At 29.0% G+C, this 25,524-nt stretch overlaps 2 protein-coding genes across 2 annotated transcripts in view; both read left to right on the top strand.

Annotated features, from left to right (window-relative positions):
• The first annotated feature begins 411 nt into the window (after positions 1–411).
• LOC136078662 (52 kDa repressor of the inhibitor of the protein kinase-like) lies at positions 412–1,029 on the top strand. The gene has a single exon (XM_065794447.1). It carries the CDS (start codon positions 412–414, stop codon positions 1,027–1,029), a length of 618 nt encoding a protein of 205 aa, XP_065650519.1.
• An 11,152-nt stretch (positions 1,030–12,181) lies between these two features.
• Positions 12,182–25,524, top strand: part of LOC100212961 (uncharacterized) — a 54,767-nt gene continuing 41,424 nt past the window's right edge. Inside the window, exons 1-5 of the mRNA XM_065793139.1 lie at positions 12,182–12,352; positions 12,659–12,793; positions 13,052–13,108; positions 18,053–18,080; positions 23,620–23,674. Of these exons, the coding sequence (XP_065649211.1) occupies positions 12,701–12,793; positions 13,052–13,108; positions 18,053–18,080; positions 23,620–23,674 (233 nt within the window). The 5' untranslated portion in view covers positions 12,182–12,352; positions 12,659–12,700. The remainder of the gene's footprint in view (positions 12,353–12,658; positions 12,794–13,051; positions 13,109–18,052; positions 18,081–23,619; positions 23,675–25,524) is intronic.

The following is a 25,524-nucleotide window of genomic DNA, read 5'->3' as shown; positions in this document are numbered from 1 at the left end:
GAAGTGCATAAAATTAAAATTTCTCTGGTCTATATGCTAACTATAGCAATCCGGCTACGTGGGTCGTATTTAATGATGAAATGCGACAGCTTTTGATAGAACATGGACTAAAACAAATCGATCAGTTTGACTTTCCTAAGGACATTATTCAAAGAAAATTTTCAAAAAAACATTACAACCGCCGGCTTGTCAATGGAGATGAAGTTTGCAGACACTGGCTGAAGTATTCTGTAAGTAATGACTCTGTGTATTGCTTCTGCTGCAAACTGTTTACCAGTAGCATAACAGCTGCGTCATCTCTTTCCTCCAATGGTTCACATGATTGAAAAAATGTCCGCAATTCTGTCAGGTCATGAGTAAAGTATTGAACATCTAGCGAATTTTCAGTCATGGAAAGAGTTTGAGCTGCGAATGCGAAACAATAAAACAATTGATGCCGAACATTTGCGTCTTGTTAAAAAAGAAGAACAGTATTGGCAGCAAATCTTGAAACGGCTGATGGCTTTAGTTAGAGTTCTTAGTATGCAAAATCTTGCTTTTCGTGGAACACATGAGAAACTGAACACAGCTGGTTACAGAAACTTTCTGAAGTTTGTGGAATTTTTAGCTTTGTTTGACGCACTTATGGATGAGCATCTTCGAAAGATTAAAGACAATGAAACACATGTACATTACCTAGCCAAATACATACAAAATGAATTGATTCATCTTTTATTCAATGCAATCAAACAAAAAGTTCTAACATCTGCTCGTGATGCTAAGTATTTTTCAATAATTATAGATTGCACACCTGATTCTGGTCATGTTGAACAACTGACTATGATCATTCGCTTTTTGGATGTGATTTCAAATCCAGAAAATGGAATTGCAGCAACAGCATCTATAAAGGAACATTTCTTAGATTTTGTGCCTCTAAAGGAGATAACTGGTGCTGGTATGGCTGAAACTATCATTAAGCAATTAGGCAAGATGTCTTTATCTATTGAAAACATAAAATTGTTATGCAAACTCAATTTGCTAGTGTTTTAATATCTTGTGTTTCCACCACGAGCTTTTATTACCTCATGCAGTCTGTTTTTCATAGTATCAACTAATTTTTGGGTAATTTCTGGAGTGATTATGTCTCACTCTTTCATAATTACTGATTGTAGTTGTTGCCGATTCCTCGCATCATGGTTCCTAATTCTTCAACCCAATTCATCCCACAGATGATCGAAAGGATTTAAATCTGGAGATTGTGGGGGTGTATGAAGTTGCTTAGCTATTTTAAATATAAGCCATTCCTTGACACGTTTGGCTGTATGTTTTGGATCGTTATCTTGCGGAAAAATAAATGATTTAGTAAGTCCTAATTTGTGGGCACTTTCTTCCAAATTATTTTTTAGAATGTTTAAATACACATTTTGATCCATATTTCCATCATTGAAAACCAAGTTTCCTACACCTGAAACACTCATACACCCCACATTAAAACACTTCCTCCATCATGCTTCACCGTTGGACACAAGTTTTGTTTTTTAAATGCTTCATTTGGTTTTCTCCAAACTTTAACTCTTCCATCTGATGAAAACACATTAAATTTTGACTCATCGGTGAAAAGGACTGATTCCTAGAATGTTTGTGGTTCATTAATATAAAGCTTTGCAAAGTGTAGTCGTTTGGCTTTGTTTACTTTGCTGATGTAGGGCTTTTTCAATGGTACTCTACCATTTTATCCAGCTCTTCTTAAGGTTATTTTATTAGTTTCAGGATCCACTTTTAAATTGAAATCATTTTGCAACATTCCAGCAAGTTTTGGACTGCACAGTTGAACGTGGTTTCTTTACTATTTCTCCTATATTTCGCTGCGATTTTCCCTCCTTCCATAGTCTAACAATAAGTTATCGAATTTCCTCTGCAACTCTCATTTTTAATAATTATTCTAACAAAAATTAAAAATATAAAAGATTCATATAAAGAAAAAATAATACAAAAATCTTACTAAATCTAATTTATATTTAAAAAACGTTACTTTAATACTAATTACATAACAAATTGAGGTTGGAGTGCAGTTTAGATGAAAACTTTTTTGGCGCAAAAAACAGGCATTGTGTAGTTTAAAATGCAATATTTAATTTTCTATTCCTTATTTCGTAAAATCTTTTTTTACAGTATTTTTTGAATGGTTAACTGATATCATTTAGTTGAAATTTTGCTTATATCTTAGTTCAATAAAAAGTTATCGCGTCTGAAAAATGAACAGGACAGGAGGACAGGTGGATGAAAACTTTTTTGACACAGTGTATATATATATATAATATATATATATATATATATATATATATATATATATATATATATATATATGTATATATATATATACATCATATATATATATATATATATATATATATATATATATATATATATATATAGTATATATATATATATATATGTCTATATATATATACATACATATATATATATATATATATATATATATATATATATATATATATATATATATATACATATATATATATATATATATATATATTTTAATAATAACAACTAATATATAAAAGATTCAAAAAGTATATGAGTATGAACAACAATTAATAAGAAAATCTGATAAAACAGGGTAATCAACTTATCAAGCAGAGTGAGCGTAAACTAAAAAAGGTGATTTCCAACTTCACACTTATGGATCTAATATAAGTAGGTATGCATAGATTTATATATCTCCATATATATATATATATATATATATATATATATATATATATATATATATATATATATATATATATATATATATATATATATATATATATATATATATATATATATAGTAGGAACAAAAGTCATATTGAGGGGGGGGGCAGTACTACCCCAAAATAGTTTTAAGAACATTTTTTTTTTTTAGTTATTTTTTTAAGTCATTTTTTTCAAAATTATTTATTTGAAAATTTATGGGGGGGGGGGGGGTTGCTACGAGCCTGATATTTATATATATATATATATATATATATATATATATATATATATATATATATATATATATATATACATATATATATATATATATATATATTTTAATAATAACAACTAATATATAAAAGATTCAAAAAGTATATGAGTATGAACAACAATTAATAAGAAAATCTGATAAAACAGGGTAATCAACTTATCAAGCAGAGTGAGCGTAAACTAAAAAAGGTGATTTCCAACTTCACACTTATGGATCTAATATAAGTAGGTATGCATAGATTTATATATCTCCATATATATATATATATATATATATATATATATATATATATATATATATATATATATATATATATATATATATATATATATATATATATATATATATATATAGTAGGAACAAAAGTCATATTGAGGGGGGGGGGGCAGTACTACCCCAAAATAGTTTTAAGAACATTTTTTTTTTTTAGTTATTTTTTTAAGTCATTTTTTTCAAAATTATTTATTTGAAAATTTATTGGGGGGGGGGGGGGGTTGCTACGAGCCTGATATTTATATATATATATATATATATATATATATATATATATATATATATATATATATATATATATATATATATATGCAATACTGTGATATATATATATATATGCAATATATATATATATATATATACATATATATACAATATATATATATATATATATATATATATATATATATATATATATATATATATATACTATATATATATATATATATATATATATATATATATATATATATATATATATATATATATATATATATATATATATATATGTATATATATATATATATATATATGCAATACTGTGAATAAGTTTTAGACCACTTACATTTTTTCAAAAAATTCCGGAGAATTCTTCTCTAATATTTAAGTTTGTAGTTCTAAATTATAAAATTATTAAAACACATGTATTTCACACAAAATATGGAACAATTACAAACTTTTTAAAGTCAAACTTCATAAAAAACTCTTAATATTTACTATGTCCTTCTTTTGCCTCAATCACAGCCAATATTCGCCGGGGAATAGATTCATAGAAGTTAGTTACAAAATCCTGGGAAATGTTGTGCCATTCTCTTTGAAGTACTTCAAAACATTCTTCTGCATTTCGGGGAGCATGTTCGACCTTATTTTTGTCCAGGTAATCCCAAATATGCTCAATTATATTCAAAACTGGACTCTGGGGAGGCCAGGTCATCAATTCCAGTACTCCTTCCTCTGCCATTTCATTGAAATAATTTTTTGCCACTCGGGAACAATGTTTTGGGTCATTGTCCTGCTGCAGAATAAAATTATGACCTATTAGCCTCATTTCGGATGATACAGCTTGGTGCCTTAGGATATCCACATAACGTTCCCCGGTGAATCGCCCCCCTATTTTGATCAAATCACCTACTTAAGATGAAGATAAACAGCCCCAAATTGTAAAGAGCCTCCTCTGTGTTTAATAATAGGGTTTAAACACTCAAGCTGATAGGCTTCTTCATTTTTTCATGAATTTGGTTTCATCGGTGTACAGAACCCAATTAAACATTTTCTGGGCCCAATCTTTGTTTTGTTTTGCGTATTTAAGTCGTTTTTCTTTATTGCCACACCATAATAATGGTTTTTGAATTGCGACACACCCTCCTAATCCCAATTTAAGTAGGTGTTGTCGAATAAAAGAAGAGCTGACATTTTCCCCAGTTGCTGTGTTAATGTCTTTTGCCAGCTCGGTTGATGCTTTTTTTGTATTTCTTAAAGATTGGGTTTTTAAATATTTATTGTCATCTTTAGTTAGCTTAGGAGGTCTACCACTTTTCTTTCTATCTTCAAGGGAGCCAGTTTCTCTGATTTCTGTAACAGCATTCTTCGAGTATCCTGTTTTGGATGTAGTTGTTATGACACATCGTTTTAATAAATAAACAAACAAATCCCTCATGTTTCTTCATCAATTTTGTTTATATATTCAAAATAATACATTCTTTCAACTTTTCTTATATATACTGCAAGACCTGATATATTAAAAAAATTACAGAGGAAAAAAGTTGTAAATACGTCTAATTATACAAGTGATCTAAAACTTATTCACAGTACTGTATATGAGAGAGGGTTATAACCACAATTAAGGAGTCCCCTCATCTGTTGTATATGTGTGTGGTGTGTACATATATACACACCACACACATATACAAATTGTTTTTATTATGTTTCACAAAAACATTTCTAAGTTTGGCATTTTTGTTATGTTGCATATGCTTTAATGTATTTTTTTTCATTATTTATATTGTACCACGAAGAGCACCTAAATCAGAATAAATAAGTTGTTTCGAGACTTTCTGATTGATATGAACTGCAAGACCAGAAATCTATTTGCAATCATTAATAATATCACATTTAAAAAACCATATCTATGTCACAATCTGTACATAAAATAATAATTTATTACGCTCTTTTTATTTGGTATTTTAAGTATCATCCAATAGGTGCTATTGAAGCCAGAAACAAAGAAAGCAAAACTGCACGAGTTAGTCATGCACGTCCAACTTTCTTGGCAGAAAACACAAGGGTTACAGCTAATTGTTTGTTTGTGATATTTGTATGTACCTCTATATGAGTAGTTTTTTGAATGTTATGCTATTGTTAATAGTTTTGATTATTTTTGTTAATTTTTTTTTTTTGAAAAGGAATCTCAATATAGTTTATAATAACAATCCAAAGTTTTGTTGTTTTTTGTTTTTTAAAAAAAATTTAAGAAATAATTTAACAAATTTTAACTCGTAATTAACGAATCTAGAAAGATCTATATCATGAAGTGAAATGCTATACTGATAAGCTGTTCTGTGTTGAACTTTTAAAAAAAAAAGTTATTAAAAACATCTATTTGAACGTTGAGAAACTTTGTAAGAAACTAAATAACAAAAAATCAGATGATAGCAGATTTGTTTATAATTTTAATAAGTTATTCAATGATATTGTTTATTGTTAAATCGTGTTAATGAAATAGTTTGTAAAATTCTATAAAATATCGTCACCAACTGTTTTTTGAATAAAAATAATTGGAGTTATGTAACTTACCGGCTTAGTCTGGAATTAGTTCGGATGAACCAAAAAAAATACACTTAACTGTTTTTTTAAAAAACGGATATTTTGCTTTTACATAGAAATATAAACAAAAATTCGATGTCTTGTGAAAAAATCAGCTCAATATGTTGAATGCATCTTTATTTATAAGCCTATTTCCTCATTTTGTATTAGAGCGAAGCATAGTGCGGGGCCAGAGCATTTGGAGAGGCCGGCAAGAATCATCAATTTCTTTTTTAAATTAAATTAAAAAAAACTTTTTTTCAAATTAATAAAAGTCAAAGCTTAAATCTAGCAAAAAAAAAGATAAGAAAAAAAACATGTAATTTTCTTGTATACATATTATTTCTTGTATACATATTCTTGTATATAGAGAAAGAAAGAAAATTTGTCTACTGCATTGCTAACACAAGGAATGGCGAAACAAATTACATACGACTTTTTTTTCTATCAAATTCTTTTTTTTAAAAGTAAAGTGGTTCAAATAGTTTTTATAAGTGAAAATAATAGTGAAAAATCAAGTCAGAAGTCAACATTAACATGGATGAGCCTAGCAAGAGAAAGAGCGGATGTAAAAAAAAGAAAAAGGCAAATTTAAAACGAATTGGAAACCTAAATATTGTTGCGTCTATACCAAAGTTGACAATATTTTTGTTAAAAAAAATGGATGCATTATTACAAAAAGCAGTGGATACAACCTTGAACTCCATTAGTGTATGTAGAAAATATTAGCTCAAAACGTCAAAGTATTTTCTAACGACCCTGCCTACTATTTACGTCAAAATAATAGCTTGATTAAGTTTATCACAACAAATCAGCAAAAAAAGACGTCAACGTTGCTGACTTTTTAAATTCTGTAACCCGTGACAATGCTGGAACTTTACAGTTATTTTTTTAAAAAACTAGTAAATGGAGAAAAGAAAGAACGCGATTGGCAAAGCTAGCACTTCCTATCTATCATCTAATGTTTGTAAAGAGTTCATCCAGCAACTTGGCAATTTATTTTTACAAATATTTGGTAGTTATAAATCGCTTTTATATTTTTGTTTGATATACTTTAAAATTGTTAAAAAAAAAACACTTGACAAGTTTGAAATAGCATTTTTTACTATTTCATAGTCAAATTTCTTTTCTACTGTTATTGAACTTAAAGCGGCCAAATATTATGCAAATCTTCGTTGCTTCAACCACAGACTTTTCGCACGTATATTAACTAACTTTTGTTGTTCGGTATGTAATGCTTTATGAAAACCCACTAGCTGAATATGTTTTATATGTCAGCCATTCTTTGAATCTGGTAGGTGTTGCAGCAGCTAAGTCTTGTGTGGCAGCTGCTTCGTTCTTGGGATCTTCAACAGCTTGATAACTTTCTTTATGTTTCAACGCATCGTTCAAAAGTCTTGATATCAAAACGGGAAAAAAGCGTAAAGGTTTCAAAAGTCTCTCACAGATTAGATAGTCTGCATTTTCAGATGCGTGTTCTGCTTTACAAACGGGTTTTTATTTGTTACAAGGTATGGTCAGTTTTTTTAAGTTCTTTGTTTTCAATAGTACTTATATATTTGTATATTTGAAATATGCGTATAAACTTCAAAGTAAGTAAGTCTTAAAAGAACTGAACAATGACAAAACCCAACAGCCGAACAGTAGAAGCTAGTAGATTTTTTAGTAAAGAAAGCTTATGCTTTGTTTATCTCTCGTTTAGGATTTCTTGTTCATCTTTCAGATATGGATTCTGTTACAGTTACATCGCACGCCAAGAGCTTTTAAAAATCTACACAAACAATGCGGGCATTTAATTTCCAAATGAATGTCTGCATTTGAAGAGCTTTGTTTCCACTTCAATTGATATCGGTTCCGGTGACCAAATAAACTTGTGTCACATTCCTTAATATCGATATTGTTTTAATATTGTTTCTTTGTGCTGCTGTTACAAATTATATTAGTAGAAAACAAAGATCAGATTTTCCAATGCTTACACTTTGGGTTACCTTGTTAAAATTACGACATTTACTTATTGGTTTTTGGTCTTGTGAATTAATTTTTTATGTATAGCATTTAAAAAAATCGTGTTTACGTACAGATTTTAGTGTGCAAATAGAGGGAGGGGGGGGAAGCACAATTGTTATTACGCTGGGGGCCAAGATGACCCAAAGACAGCCCTGGACGGATTCACGGGTGAGGGTGGAAAGGGTAGATTGGTCTGATGAATAATTTTCTCCTTCTCCCCCTCCCTCCCCACACCTATATTGTTAAAAACTTTTTTTTAATTTAGAGACCCTTTTGTCAATTTACTTTTTTTTTAAATTTCAGATTTGGCATCAACAAATTTTTTCCTGTTAAATAAAATTTCTAATGGACATAATAAATTTATGCTATTTAAGATCTTTCCCACTGATAACCAATCTCCGTGGTGTTGTAAGTTATTAAACAAACGATATTGAAAACAGAAAAACCTTGTTTTTCCGCCATTTTTATGATACAGTACTTAATCATTTTAAAGCAAATAAAAATTGTGGGAAACGTGACTCTGTGGTTTTTTACTTTTATAACTTGTTTTAAATTATTAAATACCGTTATAAGAAATGTACTTAAAAACTTATTTAACTTTTTAGAAGTTAAATAAAATGTTTATTTTCATTTTTAAAAGAATGATTTATTATTCGATAAGTACAACATGTTTGAAATAGCTTTACTCGACAACATCATTATTTCCTGTGATGTAAAAATAGCATTATTTACTTAAATATTAATATAACATTATTACAGGAAACCGAATGTGATAACTTTTTTGAGCAATAATAACATAAAATGTTAAACAGTGTAAAGTAAATAAATATATAAAGTAATAAAAATTGTTAAAAGATTGAATTTGATTGAGCATTAAGCTATTTATAAATAGAAGTATGACACAAGCAACACAATTATAGAACCTAAGCTTTTTATTACAGCTTTGTGTCTTTTTTTCTCAAGGCAGGAGATGCTAAAATTTGAATTTGAAAAAATTCTTCAATTTGCCACTTTTGTAGACCTCTCCATCTGCAATATAAAAAAAGAGAATTTAATAATATCGAGAGGAGAAGAATCAGATCAAGAGAAATCAAATAACTACCATAAACATGTTTTGCAGATTTTTAAATTTTTTTTTTTTTTTTTCTTTTATTTTTTATTTAGGTGCCCCAAGAAGTCCTTACGGTCTTATCACTAAGCACCGTGAATGAGCATTTAATTGGAAGTTCACGCTTTGGAAATTTCTAACCGATATCGCAAAACTTGCCCAGGGTTTGAACCACTGATTCTTTGTTTCTGAGGCAAGTGCGCTACCACTGCGCCATGGCTGATTATTATATTACAGAAAGAATGGTGACCTTTATAATCAGCTTTAGGATTGATCTTAGAATGTTTGATAATATAGTGGTTAACGCACTTACAGACCCAAAATCCATTTAGTTATGTAATGTGTGCAATGCTAAACCCTACAAAATAAACAATATTGATATAGTTAAAGCAAAAACAGATAATGAGTCAGCTTTGACGCTTGAGATTTTAGTTTTACTCTGCTGGATAAAGTGCAGGGTGTTAATTCTTCATATAAGTTATAAAACGGAAATTAAAATTCATATGACAAAAAAAAATAAAGAGAAGTTATCTGTAAACTTAAGAAAGAAAGAGATTCAGTTACATTTCATAGAACGGCTAAACCTAAATGGCATCTTGATTCTTAATGCTCTTCTGGCAGTATTGTCATCATTGCTATTTCCAAACCCTGCTTTATGCATGTTTACATGCCTAAAGCTGAGCTCAGCAATAATTTTTTTTGAAACTAATGAAGTTGATTGTGACATAATTAAAAGATTGCATAATATTCTCATAACCATATCTTGTGGATATTCTATTGGTATCAATGAGCTACATTTGTACAGCACTGAAACACCTAAATGTATAACGAGTTAGTACAACTTGTATTTATGCCTCCTATTGCACACAAGCTGCTACTGCATAGTTCTTCTATGTAATATAAACTACCTTTGTCAGTTTAGGTGCATTTGGAAACTGCTCAGAAGAGTTTGAAAAGCTTCCCTTTTTTTGCAAAAACAGATAAGAAATTCTACACTTAAGTATACGGCAAAAATATCAAGGTTAAAAATGATGATTCAGATGCACTGCCTTCTATTAAGATCAGATCCAAAAGTATCAAGCATATCTTCTTAAAAGTATAGTCATTATCGAGAAAACCATTAAGAATAAATTAACTCAACTTTGGTATTAATAACAATTTTATAGTTTTACATACCTAGTGTCTATGAAAAACTATAAAAACGATACTATCGTTTTTATAGTTTTAAATAGACACCAAGTTTATCTAAAAGATATATCTATATAGATATATCACCAAGTAAAAGATATATTTATATAATAGTTATATGTAAAAAGTTATATATAAAATAGCTAGATGTAAAAGATATATCTATATAATAGATATATCACCTGTAAAAGATATATCTATATAATAGATATATCACCTGTAAAAGATATATCTATATAATAGATGTATCAAAAATTGTTTTGGCTTGAAAACTTATCTATATAATAGATATATCACCAAGTTTATGTAAAAGTAATATCTATATAATAGATATATCGACTTATACTTACATTGTATAAGTCGATATTTCTAAACCATGATTCGGCTTAAACGGTACCGATGTAATCGGTATCGTGTAATACCGAATCGATACCGAGAAGAATGGTCTTGTATCGTGTGGTATCGCTCATATAATGTCGATACCATGATTATCGGTTTGATACCACATAATACCAATAATAGAGAGATTTTTATTATGGTATCATGTGATATCACATGAGACCATTAATTTAATGAATCACAATCATGATTTTTTAAAAGTACTCCCAAAACAACAGAGAAAATTAATCGATCTCCCTTACTACGTTTGTGTAATAATGTCATAGAAATCTTCTGAATATTTTGATGATTACGCGGTTACGATTTGAAGATTACGCGGTTTACGATTTTGATAGTTTTTAATTATTAATTTTGTAAAATGTTGTTAATTACTTTTGTCTCAGTTCACCCCCATTTTGTCTCACTTCACCTCCATTCATCGAGAAATTTTAAGTTTCAGAATATAATTTCTCAGCGTTCAAAAATTATAACCATATAAATATTGCAACCCCCTAAAATTGAGGGGGGTTTAAACTTTACATAATCATAATTTTTGAACGCTAAAATATTTTCTATGAAATTTAAAATTTATCAATGAATATAAGTCTAGTTAAAAATGTAGAAAATAGTGCAAAAAATATTTCATCAACTTGTTGCTCTCGCGTTTGGGGCAACAGGGCAAAAATTTTAGGGCTTTTTTTGTTCCCAGGCTCCAATCATCGCAATTTTTAGCAAAGCATCCTTATTTGACATAAATATAAACATATAAATGTTTGGAGTTTGCTCCATATCTGGAAGTTAGCTATCTGAAAGACCAAAAAATGCTGGATCCGCCACTGTCTAAGATTAGTTTTTGTAAAAAAAAAATTTATTATTAAATTACTACCACAAAGTTAGGAATGTTGTGTGACTTTCTTGACATGTTTAATATGTCAAGAAAGTCTAACAAGGTTATATTTATAATTTTTTATTTTATACAATTCATTCAATGATAAATAAAGAAACCCTCGTAAAACTATTTGTCTAAATCTATAAAAATATTGTGATTTGTTAGCCGTATTAACATGTTAATATGACTAACATTATGGTAATATGGCTAATAAATCGCAATATTTTTATAAATTCAGAAAAATAGTTTCACGACGGTTTCTTTGACGTTTTATAAATATTAACTTCTGACAAGAAAACTTCTGAAATAAAACAATTGCAGTTTAATAATGAGGATAGCTAGATTAAAAAGTTTTGGCTATCAAAGCGTATCACAACTATTGTTGACCAATGTTTTTACCATCCAAACGGAGTTTTGACTTTTAAGCTGAGTTCTCGCATTTTGAAAGACTATAAGTTTTTATAATTAAAAATGTTTATGGATCAACAAGCAGATATGGATCAGTGATTTTAATCGACTTTTTGTTATTTTAATACAAACTTAGGTTTTGTTTGTGTTAATATACTAGTTATATAAGTTTAATGTGGGAAATGTGATACATTAACATTGACGTCATGTGAATGTTACCAAAATTCGACCCAAGCTTTTTGTGAAAAAGCTTTAAAAGTCGACAAAATGCAAAACAATTTTAAAACAAGTAAGCGTATTAAACTACTTTTAAATTATTAAAATGTATTCATGTGATAATTATACGTTTTTTATTAATAATTTAACATTTTATATAAATAATAATATAAATTAGTTTAAAAATAAATTCAGACACAAAAAACTAAGTACATAGCAAACGAATAATTATATAAATTTACATTATATTTAGTAATATGATCACTGAACAAAATAATTTTAACAATTTGATTTATTTAATAAAAACAATATTACATAATTGTTATTAAAGCAGTTTTTATTGTAAAATTTAAAAGCATAATTGTAATTACTCACGCAGATTGAAGAAAAACATTTGCGGACAAGATAGCTAAAAAAGAAAATGAAAATCAGTGGTTTGGTTCGTAAGGTTATCTTTGGTCAAGGTGTTACGCCTCTACCAAACGGGATTTGTGTCACGACATTTTTACTCGTTGTAAGCTTTTAACGATTGTTTTGGGTGTTTACAATAATTTTGACTCTTTGTTGTTGGATATAGTAATTGTATCCTACCACAAGCCGTGAAAAAAAACTATTGAATAAGTTTTGCTTATATAATATGTTGTTCAGGAATATATACAAAAAATCTCATCTGCTTACGTCAATTGTTAAAATACAATTAACCGCAATTTAACATTAAAATTTAATTAGTTTTCAAGTTTTACATAGTCGAAAATTTTTTAATTTACTTTAGCTTTGCAACGGAATGATTTTAACAAATGTTTTCCCTTATTTACCAGAGCTTGTCAAGGTAAAAATTTAAATTATTACATCACTTAATTTTTTTTTTTTTTTCAGTGTTCAAAAAATATATATAACTTAGTAAAACGCTTTATTACCTAAAACTTTGTGAGCAATTCTTTTTAATAATAATTCTTTGTTTCACGCAATTTTTTAATTTTAACATTTATAATTTTTTTAATAAATTTTTCATTTAAGAGTGGCATGAATTTTTTTTATTCCACTATAGTCGGACTATAGCGATTATTTAAATGAAGGAAAACAATAGCACAAAGTTCATTGTTACAAAACAAATATCAAAAAACTTTTGAAAAAATAGGCATCATTGTTTAAATAACACAAGTTAATGTAAACAATAAAGATATTTAAAGAATTTTCTCAATCCAATCTGTATATTTTTAAAAAATTTTTGCATTTAATATTATTTTGTTATTATTAATATATATTTGTATTATTATTAATTAACAGTAAATTAGGCGGTAGTTTGAGTAAACAGGATAAAACTTTTTCATTTACTCATAAAATTTCAAATATTATAAATTTAAAATAAAAATTAAAAAACAAAGAATATTATATCAATTTTAAGGTCAGTTTTAATATTTTACGGTAAAAGATTTTCGAACGCTATTTTATACCTTGCCTATTTGTATTTTTTTATTCAGCATTTTTTTTTTAATTGCTTCGCTTTTATTAATTATTCGCCTCTATTAATTATTCGCCTTTATTAATTATTCGCCTTTATTAATTATTCGCCTTTATTAATTATTCGCCTTTATTAATTATTCGCCTCACCGAGACCGAAAGGGTTACTATTTGTATTTTTTTATTCAGCATTTTTTTTTTTAATTGTCTTATTCGCCTCACCGAGACCGAAGGGGTTACTACACTTAAGAAGGCTTTCATTTTTTTTTTAACTTTTTTAGTTCCATAACACTTTAAAAAAATGTTCATTATTTACGCTTTTATTACATATCTATTTATTATAGTTATAAAAGAGTTTATACAATTTTTACATTTTACTTTAGTATCTCTAAAAAGGTTCCATGTCAATTCAGTACAGGACAATTCAGTACAGGGCAATTCAGTATACAGACAATTCAGTATGTGGGCAATTCAGTACATGGACAATTCACTACACGGGCTATTCAGTACACGGGCAATTCACTACACGGGCAATTCAGTACATGGGCAATTCAGTACACGGGCAATTCAGTACATGCTTTTTGCAACAATTTTTTCAATTGACAAAAAATTCAAGGGAAACTTATCATTTTCATATTGGGATAATTGTTAAAACCCTTAAAATTAGCAGGCCTGATAAAGTACAACCACCACCATTATTATCTAAGACACATCTAGCAAGAACAAAATGTTTACAGTTATTAGATATCACCAAATTTCCCTAAATTTTTATTTGCTGACATTCTGAGTCTCCAGTTATCTGGTAACTGAGATATAACCTTGATGTCCTACCCATACATTCTGTTACACAGGCACTCTCACATTTTCTTCCAGGGAGAAATTAGTGTGGGAAATAAAAGCAATTCCTCTCTCACACTCTTTTTTTCCTGAATAAAAAATTGCCTTCCTTTACTGCTGCTCAGGCAGAATTAAGCGCAGGAAAGAAAAGCAATTCCACTCTTTCCTGCCTGAATAGAAGGATGTCTTCCTTTACTCCTGCTCAGGCAGAATAAAGCGTGTGAAAAGAAGGCATTTCCTCTCCCACACTCTTTTCTGCCTAAGCAGCAGTAAGGGAAAAGGGTAAACTTTTTTTCTCCCACACTACACCCCTCCCAGTTTTACAGGCAAGTGATTTTTTTCTCACATAACTTTCTTCTATACTCTTCCTATTAGTACAGTGGGAAGATGACCAGGGTGAAACAGCCCACCTTCTGCTATAAAAGGAGGACTAAAATTTTAGTCTGTCTCATTCTTCTTAAATAATTTGACCTGTCAAGTTTATTTAATTTAGGTCCAAAGTTTAGAATATAAATAAAAATAGCATTTTCATTTTCAAATTCAGAGAAAAACAAGAATGTATTGCAGCTTGATGGTCATGACTACATGTTCCACAGGTCACATACCACTGGTGACATTAAGGTATGGCGCGGTCGAAAGTACGAAACTTGTCCTGTCAAGAATGTCCACATTTGGAAATCAGATTGTAAAGCCTCCAACTGAGCACACTCATCCCGGTGACCCAATACAGTTAAAGGCTAGAGCTGTCATAGCAAACCTGACACAGGAAGCTTTAACATTCCAGGCATCTTCAAGGAATATTGTGGGGCAACATCTTCAGGGGCAGTCTAATGATGTTCTTGCCAGATTAGCGAAACGAATTGATGTTGAGAGAAATGTTAGGCGGATCAGACAATATGCAAAAACGATTTTGTCTCCAAAATCAATGAACTTTGATATTCCCCCAGAATTTAATGACATTGTTTTATATGATTCTGGAAGGGCAGATCCACAGCGAATTCTTGCAATTGGTAGCAATGACTTGCTTCACTTTCTTGTAGGTGACACTTGGTTTGGGGAAAAAAATTTTTGAGGAAAATTTTTTTTTCAGCTCTATTGTGTTCATGCCAAAGTTGGAAACTCATATCCCTCCTGCATCTACTTCTTGCTGCCAAATAAAACTGGATGAACCTATCACAGAATGATCGTAGCACTCAAAGGGCTTGCGCCAAATCTTAATCCACGCAAAATTCTTCTGGATTTTTAGCAAGCAGCTATCTCCAGCTTTCGGGATGAGTTTGCAGCAGCAAATATTTCTGGTTGTTTTTTCCACTTTTCTCAATCAATTATACGAAAGATTGGAGAACTTGGTTTAAAGAGGGAATTTGAGACAAATGAGGACTTCAATATTTTAGTGAAATTACTAGCTTCCCTGTCATTTGTGCCACTTGCTGAGCTTAATGAAAGATTTGAAGAATTGGCTCCAATGTTTCCAGACAATCCCCCAACAAATGACTTACTTTCTTATTTTGAGGCTACTTATGTCATAGGTCTAAGGATAGGTGGGGTTTTCCGGAGTTCCAGATTCCCACCTGCAATTTGGAACCATTATGCTGATGCATTAGCTTGTGCACCAAAAACGACTAACTGCTGCGAAGGATTTCATAATGCACTGCAGGCACTATTTATGTGTTCACACCGAACCATCTAGACACTTTTCAATAGACACATCAGGGACATGGCAAATTATCGTTTAACTGCTCAGAATGCAGAATTGCTTAATCTGGAGAACCAAAAAAACAAGTATGTGCAGTTGGCAGCAGTGGCGTAGCTAGAGTTCTGGCGCCCAGGGCAATGCTGAAAATTAGCGCCCCCTGAAGCAGACATGTGAACTAAAAAAAAACTTAATGTTTCCAAGTATATGACAATTTCAATAAAAAAAATGCAAATGCTAATCAAAATGCAAACTTAATTTAACTCATGTTTCCAATTACGTACCCATCGTGGTTCATGTGAATTAGTCATTGAAAGTAGCAGATGGTCAATCAGATCCAATTACCAATAACTATTCATAAATTATAATTTGATCTTTCTAGCTTTAACTGCAGCAAATTTATCTATTATGTCGTCAAAGTCTGTTGATTCTAGAGTTTCTCTTTCGACACTAAGGATTGCCAAATTAACAAAACATTGTTGCCCCATTGAAGCTCATAGATATGAAAGAATAAGCTTCAACTTGCTGAAGGAACGTTCGCAACTGACTATTGACACTGCAATTGTGAGCAAGATTTGTAATGCAATGCATAAGTTTGGAGAAATGTCATGTTCGTATGACAAAATAAATGAAAGTAATTCCAGCGGAGTTGTTAGTATTAGGCCCCCACGAGATTTAAGCAGCATCTGATAGTCTGCGATTTCAGTAAATAATTCTGCTCCACTGATATCTGTACCGTAAACGTTTTCCAGATCCAAACAATGTGGCTGCAAACTTTCTTAATTTTCATCAACTTAGTAATATTCTCACATTGAAAAGGAATTCAAATTTTTCATTGAGATCATTTATTCGTCTAAAGCGAGTTGTTAGTTCTTGTTTGAAACAATCCAATATCATTTTCAAAACTCTGCTAAGTTCATCTTCAGGAGAGAGGCCACTATCTCCAGCCCTTTCACCTGTACTGAAATCGAAATTTCGGTTCTTTTTATAGAAACAAAATTTCGATTGAAAAACTTACTAAAAACTATAATTTTGCCATTTTTAAGTGAAATTTTAAGACCGTTGTACACAAATTACTTACTTTTAGTTTATAAATAGTGCGTATTCTTCTGCTTTTCAAAAATATCAAAACCAAAAATTATCAAAGTGCGCATAATATTTGGAATCTTGCTTCGGTAGCGTTTTGTTAAAAAAAATATTTGATTTAAATAATTTAAACAGAATAGTAAACAAGGATAATGTTTCGTGGATGTAAGCTTTTAGTTATTTTTATGTTTTTCTAATTTATTAACGACTATTTATTTACTATTATTATATAAATTAGAAAGAAGTTGTCGAAAAAAACAAAGAAAATGAAGAAATCAATAAATCTGAGTAAAAAACAAGTTTTAAAATTTTTCGTCAACATTTTCTAATGACATTAGTTTTGTTTAGCCAAAATTTTGGTATATGTTTTGGTATATAAAATTTTGGTATATGTTTTGGTATATAAAATTTTGGTATATGTTTTGGTATATAAAATTTTGGTATATGTTTTGGTAAAATGTTTGCCGAAATGTCAGTTTTGCTTCAGGTATTGCACTTTTTAAATTTCGGTTTATTTCGGTTTTGCTTGTAAAAAATTTATATTCTGTGAAACTTATATTTATAGTCAGAAAGATTGTTTAAAATATTTGTTCTGCACCATTTTTCCGGCGTTAAAAACAATAGCAACAATATTTTTTATTATTTTTAATATTTTTTTTATGCATCAAAAAAAGTATTTTGAAATTGTGTTTTTAGGTTTTTGGAGCATCAGAAGTTGATGCAGGTGAGTCATAAATTTATTTCCAAAAACTTTTGTTTGCGGTTTTTAAACTTAATTGTAAAAAATGCAATTGAATGCAATGTCTCAATTTTTTAATTTTTAAAAGCATTATGAGAAATTTTGAAACAAACTTTATTTTATATCAAATGCGTAGTTTTACTCTTCCTCAAAACTCCCTTAAAACAAAATCTTTTGAATTTTTTTTTTTTTTTTTTTTTTTTGCCCTTTAAACTTCTCTATTCAACTTATTTAACTTTAAATCGCAAGTTTGAAATATTTTTTGATTAAACGTTTTTTGTTTTTTTGTATTTGTCAATTTCATCGTCAAACAAAAAAGATTTTGTGTCGGTTATTCAGGTTTTCAAATTAATTAAAAAATCATTTATTATGTTTTTAAAAATCAATTTTATCTATAAAATTTATATGTTAATAGTATTTTTTAGAACAATCAACCAATCACAATGATTTTGAAACAATTCATTGTGATTGGTTGATTGTTTCAATAAAGACCGCTTAAAGGTACAATAAAGTACGCTTTAAGGTAATAAAGCAGTAAATATAAATTTATAATTATTGCATGTCTTTAATACAGCTAGGAGTCCCTACTTAATATTTGAAAACGCTACGCTACCTACCGGTCCGTTTTCAATTAGAAACTAAACATTGAAAATATAGCGGAATTGCTACCGCACTTCCGCTATATTCCGCTATATAAAAAATGTAAAATAAAATTAGCTTTCACCGTTCCCTGCTAAGAACAGAAATGTTTGCTTTTGTAAAAAAAAAATGGACTGAAATTTGCATTATTTTACCTGATTAATATTAAAAATAATATCTAACCGGCGAATATTACCTGTTAGATATTATTATTAATATTAATCAGGAACAAAATTCTAGCCAGACTTTTATCAGATAAAAGGTTTCAAGATTAGGCGGTACTTAACATTTTTTCTCTCGATTAAACTACCAGTAAAATAGTAGTGCTTTACACCATCGAGTTAAAAATTATATAAGTATTAAAATAAATGTTCTCTACTTTTTCAAAGCCATCCTACAATAATGTGTCGGCGTTAGTGGCGTAAGAAGGGTGGGGCGGTCGAAGCAGACCGCCCCATCCTTTAAATTCTAAAACCCATCTGCTTCGCATCCCGACCCGGAAACGCAGTTAACACAGGAAACACCATAACACAGTTCTTTACATTTTGTTTTAAGAAGCATCAAACTAGTTATTATAATGCGAAATTTTTTATTCATATTTTCAACCGCAATGAATTTGCAAATTGCGCATTAGGGTGGAGTGAATTTTAGTTTTTTTACAATTCGTTTAGCCTGGGTGTGCAAAAGTTGTCTATTCATTTCAGAAATACTCTGGAAAAATATCAATGCTCTAGGAAATTATCTTGAGGTGCCTCAAGACCTTTAAAATCTTAATGGGTCCCTAATATTATGTAAAACAAAATTTTCAAAAGTATGTCATGTTGGGTCTCAAAAGAAGCAAAATTTTAAAAAAATTTCAAAAACAACAATTATTTTATCAAAAAATTATTATTTAAGATTTTTTTGAAATTATAATTAAAAAAAAATAAACTTTTTTCATTTTTAGTTTAAAAGGTCATTTTTTCTGCAATAAACTATAAAATAACAATTTTTTTTAAAAAATAATTGTTATTTTTTAAATTTTTATAAAATTTTGCTTCTTTTTAGACCCAACATGACATACTTTTGAAAAACATTTTTTTACATAATATTAGGGACCCATTAAGATTTTAAAGGTCTTGAGGCACCTCAAGATAATTTCCTAGAGCATTGATATTTTTCCAGAGTATTTCTGAAATGAATAGACAACTTTTGCACACCCAGGCTAAACGAATTGTAAAAAAAACTAAAATTCACTCCACCCTATTGCGCATGTCATTTTTTTCAACGAAAGTTAAAAACAAAAAGTAAAAAAAAAAGAAAAGAATAGAACATAATTCATGAACTTACAAAAAAAAGCGACAAAAATTAAAAACGGGAACCTTTTTTTATAAAATCGCATAAGGATTAAATTCTATTTCAATATTATAATGAGTTTTAACTGCATAAAGTTTCATTCAAACCTGAAAATATTCGAATTTTTTTATTCGAACACTTTCAGATAAAAGTTTAATTATATTTTAAAAATTAACAATTGCTAAAGAGAAAAGTTTCTTTATTAACAATATAACAACATGTTTATTAAATTTGAATGGTAATTTAATTTGATTTATTTTTCTATAACAATCTAATAAATAGTTTAAAGTAAAGGATAATAGGTAACTTTAATAAATAACTTTAGTTCAGTAGTTAACAATTTTTATAAAAAAAACAAGCACGCAGGCAAGTTCTAATTAGTTTCCTATTTTAATAGTTCTTTTTTACTAATCTAGTACTAAATAGGGCTTCTAGCACCAGATTCTTATTTACATTGACTTAAAAATAAATGCATAATTACTAGTTATTAATAAGTTTTTAACGGGTAAAATGGCTACTTAATATCCTTACTTTCTATTCATAATATTAGCAATGTCGGTCTGAATATACGCCCCAAAATGTGGAAAAATCCAATTACAAAAAGGTTGGAAGGACAGTGTCAGAAATAATAAAATGCTCAGGAAATTCTAGAACTACCTTAAATAATCACTTAAAAAGTCACGGACTTCGTTTTGATAAGGCAACAGAATAAATCATACTAACAGATAAGAGAGCAAGCAAGATGAGACAAAAAACTGTTGGCGACTTCTGCGCAAAAAAAGCTTCAAATTATTGTTTCTGATTTGGCTTCTGATGGCATTTCAGTTCGAGCTATATCCAGAAATAAATACATTCGCCAGTCAATAGCTTGAATTAGATGAATTAAAAATCCCAGTCAATAGCTTGAATTGAGATGAATTAAAAATCCCCGCTAACGAAAGTGATGTAATCAAACTTTTGCACAAAGATTTTGATGAAAAGCAAAAAAAAAAAAAAAGATTGACACCATAAAATTAAAAGTAGCCAATAAAGTGAAGTTTACCATGACTATCGATGAGGTTACTACTTTAAGAGGACGAAGATATTTTGGAATTAATACTCATGATAAAAATGAAAATATCACGTATAAAACAGGATTAATTCAAATTTTGGGTTCATTCAGTGCGTTTGATATGGTTGAAATAATGAAGCAAAATCTAAATGTGTTTGGATTATCGATGGAAAAAGATTTAGTGCATCTACTCAGGATGGAGCATCTGTAAACATAAAGTGTATTCGAAATTTATATTGACTACAATAATTTACTTATGAACTCACGCAAACTGATAAAATAAATCAAACTGTCAAGTGTTCGAAATCAAGTTTCTCCATCAAAAGTCAAAGCTTTACTTGGAAAAGAAATTGAACTTTATCTTGATGTAAAAACTCTTTGGAACACAATACCAATATTGCTTGAGTCATTTATAAAGACAGAGACGGCATTTTGAGAAACTTTATTAGAATTTATGGCAGATATAAGTTTAGCCAGTAATCTAGAATTTGATGCCTTGAAAGATTTACTAGAGGCAATGAAACCCATTAAACTAGCTGTAGTGAATCTTAGTAGAGAAAATGCAACTTTGTTGAGCGCTAACACGATTTTAGAATTTATGTTTGAGAAATTTTCTTTAGTTAACAGTGAAATTAGCAAAAAACTGATAGATAATTTGAGAATTAGAGTCGATGAACGCCTGATTACAGAGGTCATGAATTTATTACGCTTTCTAAAGAACTCTACAATAATCCCATCCAGAGATACGATAACTTTTGCAGGAATGTTGGCATCTCGATTTTCTGGTGTTCATGATGTTAATATTATTGAAACAACTTCCAGTAATCCATCAGATAAAATTTTAACTCTAAAAGAGGAACTGAATGTGTTGCAGAAGAAAAATGAATCACCTATAGTGTCTTCTGAACAGAACTATTTCAGGTGGTTAAAAGAATTTACTCTTTTTAAGAATACAGGCCAGCGAACAGAAAACTTACAAAAGCTTTATTATGCGTTTAAAACAATTAAGCCCTCATCTACGGATGTTGAAAGAGTATTCTCCGTGTGTGCCAACTTATGTACAAAAATAAGATAAAAACAAAAAGTAAAAAACATTTTCAGATAAGTCATTATTACCTCGTGTATTTTTGAAATACTATTATAAAATGTAAAGTTAATGTTAGAATATATATTGTTAGAAAAAATTTTATTCTTGCCTGCTTAATACAAGGAGGGTGGGTGGGGGTAATAAAGGATGGGGGGTGCGAATTTCAAAAACTGTAAAACAGCTGTTAATTTAAAAACAGTATTACAATGAGGGTGGGTGGGGGTAATAAAGGATGGGGTTGCGAATTTTAAAAACAGTAAAACAGCTGTTAATTTTGAAAAATATAAAACAGTAAAACAGCTGCTTTTTAAAAATCGCTGTTTTTCAGAAACCCTAATGCCAATATTGCTTCATTTATATCTGATACATCTTACTACATACAAAGCCAATCTGGTATTATTTTGATTAATAAACACAAACTTCAATTTCTGGATTATGACCATGATGACAATAATAAAGAAGAGTTTCTCCTTAAAAGGAGAAGACATAAAAGTTTTATTTTTGTTATCGTATCACATGACGAATCAAAAACACAGATTAATGGACATTCTAAATTACATTCTTGAAAATTCAGTTTTTAATATTGTTATATTGCTACGAGTTTTTCTTACAATTGCTTTTAGTGTGGCTAGTTGTGAGAGAAGTTTTTTAAAACTAAAATTAATAAAAAGTTACCTTAAAGCTACAACCGAGTACTTTGTGTTTACAAAACACAGAGTACATATTGTAGATTATAATGTTGTAAAACAAGCTATTTATAAAGACAAATCACAAATTGTTTCAGATCTTTAATGCGCTAACAGTACCAAACTTAAAGTCTTTAGAAAATTTTTCAGCTCGTTTATTAATATTCTGCTTACATGTAGATATAACATGTCTGGAAAATATTATTCTATGAATTTATATAAATAGACTCAAGTATTTTTGTTGCTTGCTCAAACTTATTACACTCTAAAATATATTCATTTACATTAGGTTCAATATGATTTATGAAAAGATTGATAGTTCAATTCAAACTATTGTGTCTACTGGTTTCTTGTATAACTTTGTGTGTAAAAAAATCCTTGAGTCTCATAATTGTGAGATCTAAGAAGTCAATCGTGCACAGTGACCAAAAATACAAATAGAATAAGGCACATCATGCAAAATAAAAAGAAAAACTCTACACCCAATATATATATATATATGTCTAGTATGGTAAGTGTGTATCAAAATGAAACGTAGGCTAATAAGGTGCATTTGCAGCATCTGTCTTACAAATGATAAAATAATTTTACTTTTTAAATCTATTGATAATAAAAAAGAATGAGAATTGTTTGCTTTTTTTGTTCAATAATGTTTAGATGTTTATTAATAATATGTCTTTCCAAACAAATTTTTTATAGTTTGCATTTATTATTTATTGTTTTCAGCAAAAAAAGCTGGTTATATGGCATCATCAATGTTTATGACAAGAATATTTAGCAGGTTTAACTTTTTCTAAATTAAATTAAGTTTAAATTAAATTGTTACTAGGGGAGACTGAAGACACTCTGTTCCTCTTGGGTACGCAGGAGTTAAGAAAATATTGGAATCAAACTGGAGAAGGCATTTTAAAAATAAATTTTCACGCACATTCACTGAGAATTGAAAAACAACTGAACTGAGTAATTAATGAACTTCAATTGAGCACAAAATAGTCCATTTTGAGGTTTTTAAATAGACATTAACTTTTTAATCAACAGCACACGCTGGACAAAAAATTAAAAAATGAACTTCTGTTAGAAAAATTGTATTTTTAATTTTGTGCTCGTTTTCAGTTTTTGAAACGATGCTGCAGTGAAAATTTAATTACTCGTTATAAGTCCAAATTATATATTAAATAGATCTTCTATACCTCATTAAAAAATCGAGATTGTTCATTTAGTGTCCGTTTTTAAAATGATTGTCTAGAAAGACAAACATTTTTTATAGACAATTCATTTTTGATAGTTGTAATTAAAATTGTTGCAATTAGTGCTTTGTCGAAGTCTATTTTTGTCCTTTTATAATAAGTCCATTAGAGATTGTCTGGTTGCTACATGCAACACTTGTAGTTTATGACAATTTGATAACCTTTTGCAGTAGTGGTATCTGCCTGATTTTACAGATAGCTAAGAAGCAGATGGTTTTATGTTTTGTGCTAATGGAACAAAATTTTCATAAGTTTTGTTCTAATATTTCCTTTATCAAAGTTATATGTTATATTAATTGAAAGAGTTTTTGTTAAAAAATTTTAAAACCTTAATCATAACAATGGATCAAGTCACACATAAACATATGCTTCTTATGCATTATTTTTTTCGTTCAGAATTCTATATGCCCAGAATATAAGACAAGAAAAGGTGCTCGAAAAAAATATGTATAGGTTTATAAAAATATTAATTTAGCATTTAATATAATTGACCGTTTAGAGTGTAAAAGTATTTGTGGAAATGCTAAAGCTTGAATTTCAGTCACAACTATAAAATGGTTTGTAAGAAAACAAAAATTTATTTTGGTAACATTAAACATGTTCTTAATTATAAATAGTCTCAAGTATTTTCTTATAAACAAAAAATAAAGTATTAGTTGGCAAGTACAAATCTTGTGATTACCTAAGGAATATAAATCATGTAAAAAAAGCCCCATTGTTTCCAACAGGAGAACTCCCTTTTTTCCCAATGCTTTAATTAACTCCTCGTCTCTGTTTTTCTGTGAGCATCAAATCTTGCAATAAATTTTCAAGTCACTTCCTGATGATAGATTTTCTTTAAATTTTGCACACATACTCTTCTTGATGACAATATAATATTCAATACTTAGTTTTGCAATAAGTTAATTACTTTAGTTAATTTTAATTAAGTTTATTATTTATACTGAAAGAAGAAGAATAATTTTTTAAATAAGTATATTATTGGTTTTCAAATTGTACGCGCGTATTTTAATAAGGCGTTGACTTTGTAAACGGAAGGTATGTTCGAGATCCGCCTCTTCCTAAATTTTTTTTGTTTTTTACACACGTATACAGCCGAATGTTAATAAAATAAAATAGTAATATCAGAAAAAATTTATTGCAAAATTTATGTTTTAATAATATATAAGAGCATTGGGTTTTAAAAATTTGTTTATAAATTTTACTTGTTCGGATTCTATTTTTAAATGACGCATGCGCCAAACGGTCAAATTTATTTTTTCTCAAAGTACGCTTAGCATATCGTCCCTTAGCTTACAACACCGCTCAAGTCGAAAATATAAATAATAGTTTTTGTTCATGAAAGAATATAGAGTAAAACCGGGTCAAATATCATTCCGCACAC

This window comes from Hydra vulgaris, chromosome 03 (genome assembly GCF_038396675.1).
Source record: "Hydra vulgaris chromosome 03, alternate assembly HydraT2T_AEP".
Lineage (NCBI taxonomy): Eukaryota > Metazoa > Cnidaria > Hydrozoa > Anthoathecata > Hydridae > Hydra > Hydra vulgaris.
Note: the sequence above shows the minus strand (reverse complement) of the source record. Positions and strands in the feature narration are given on the sequence as shown.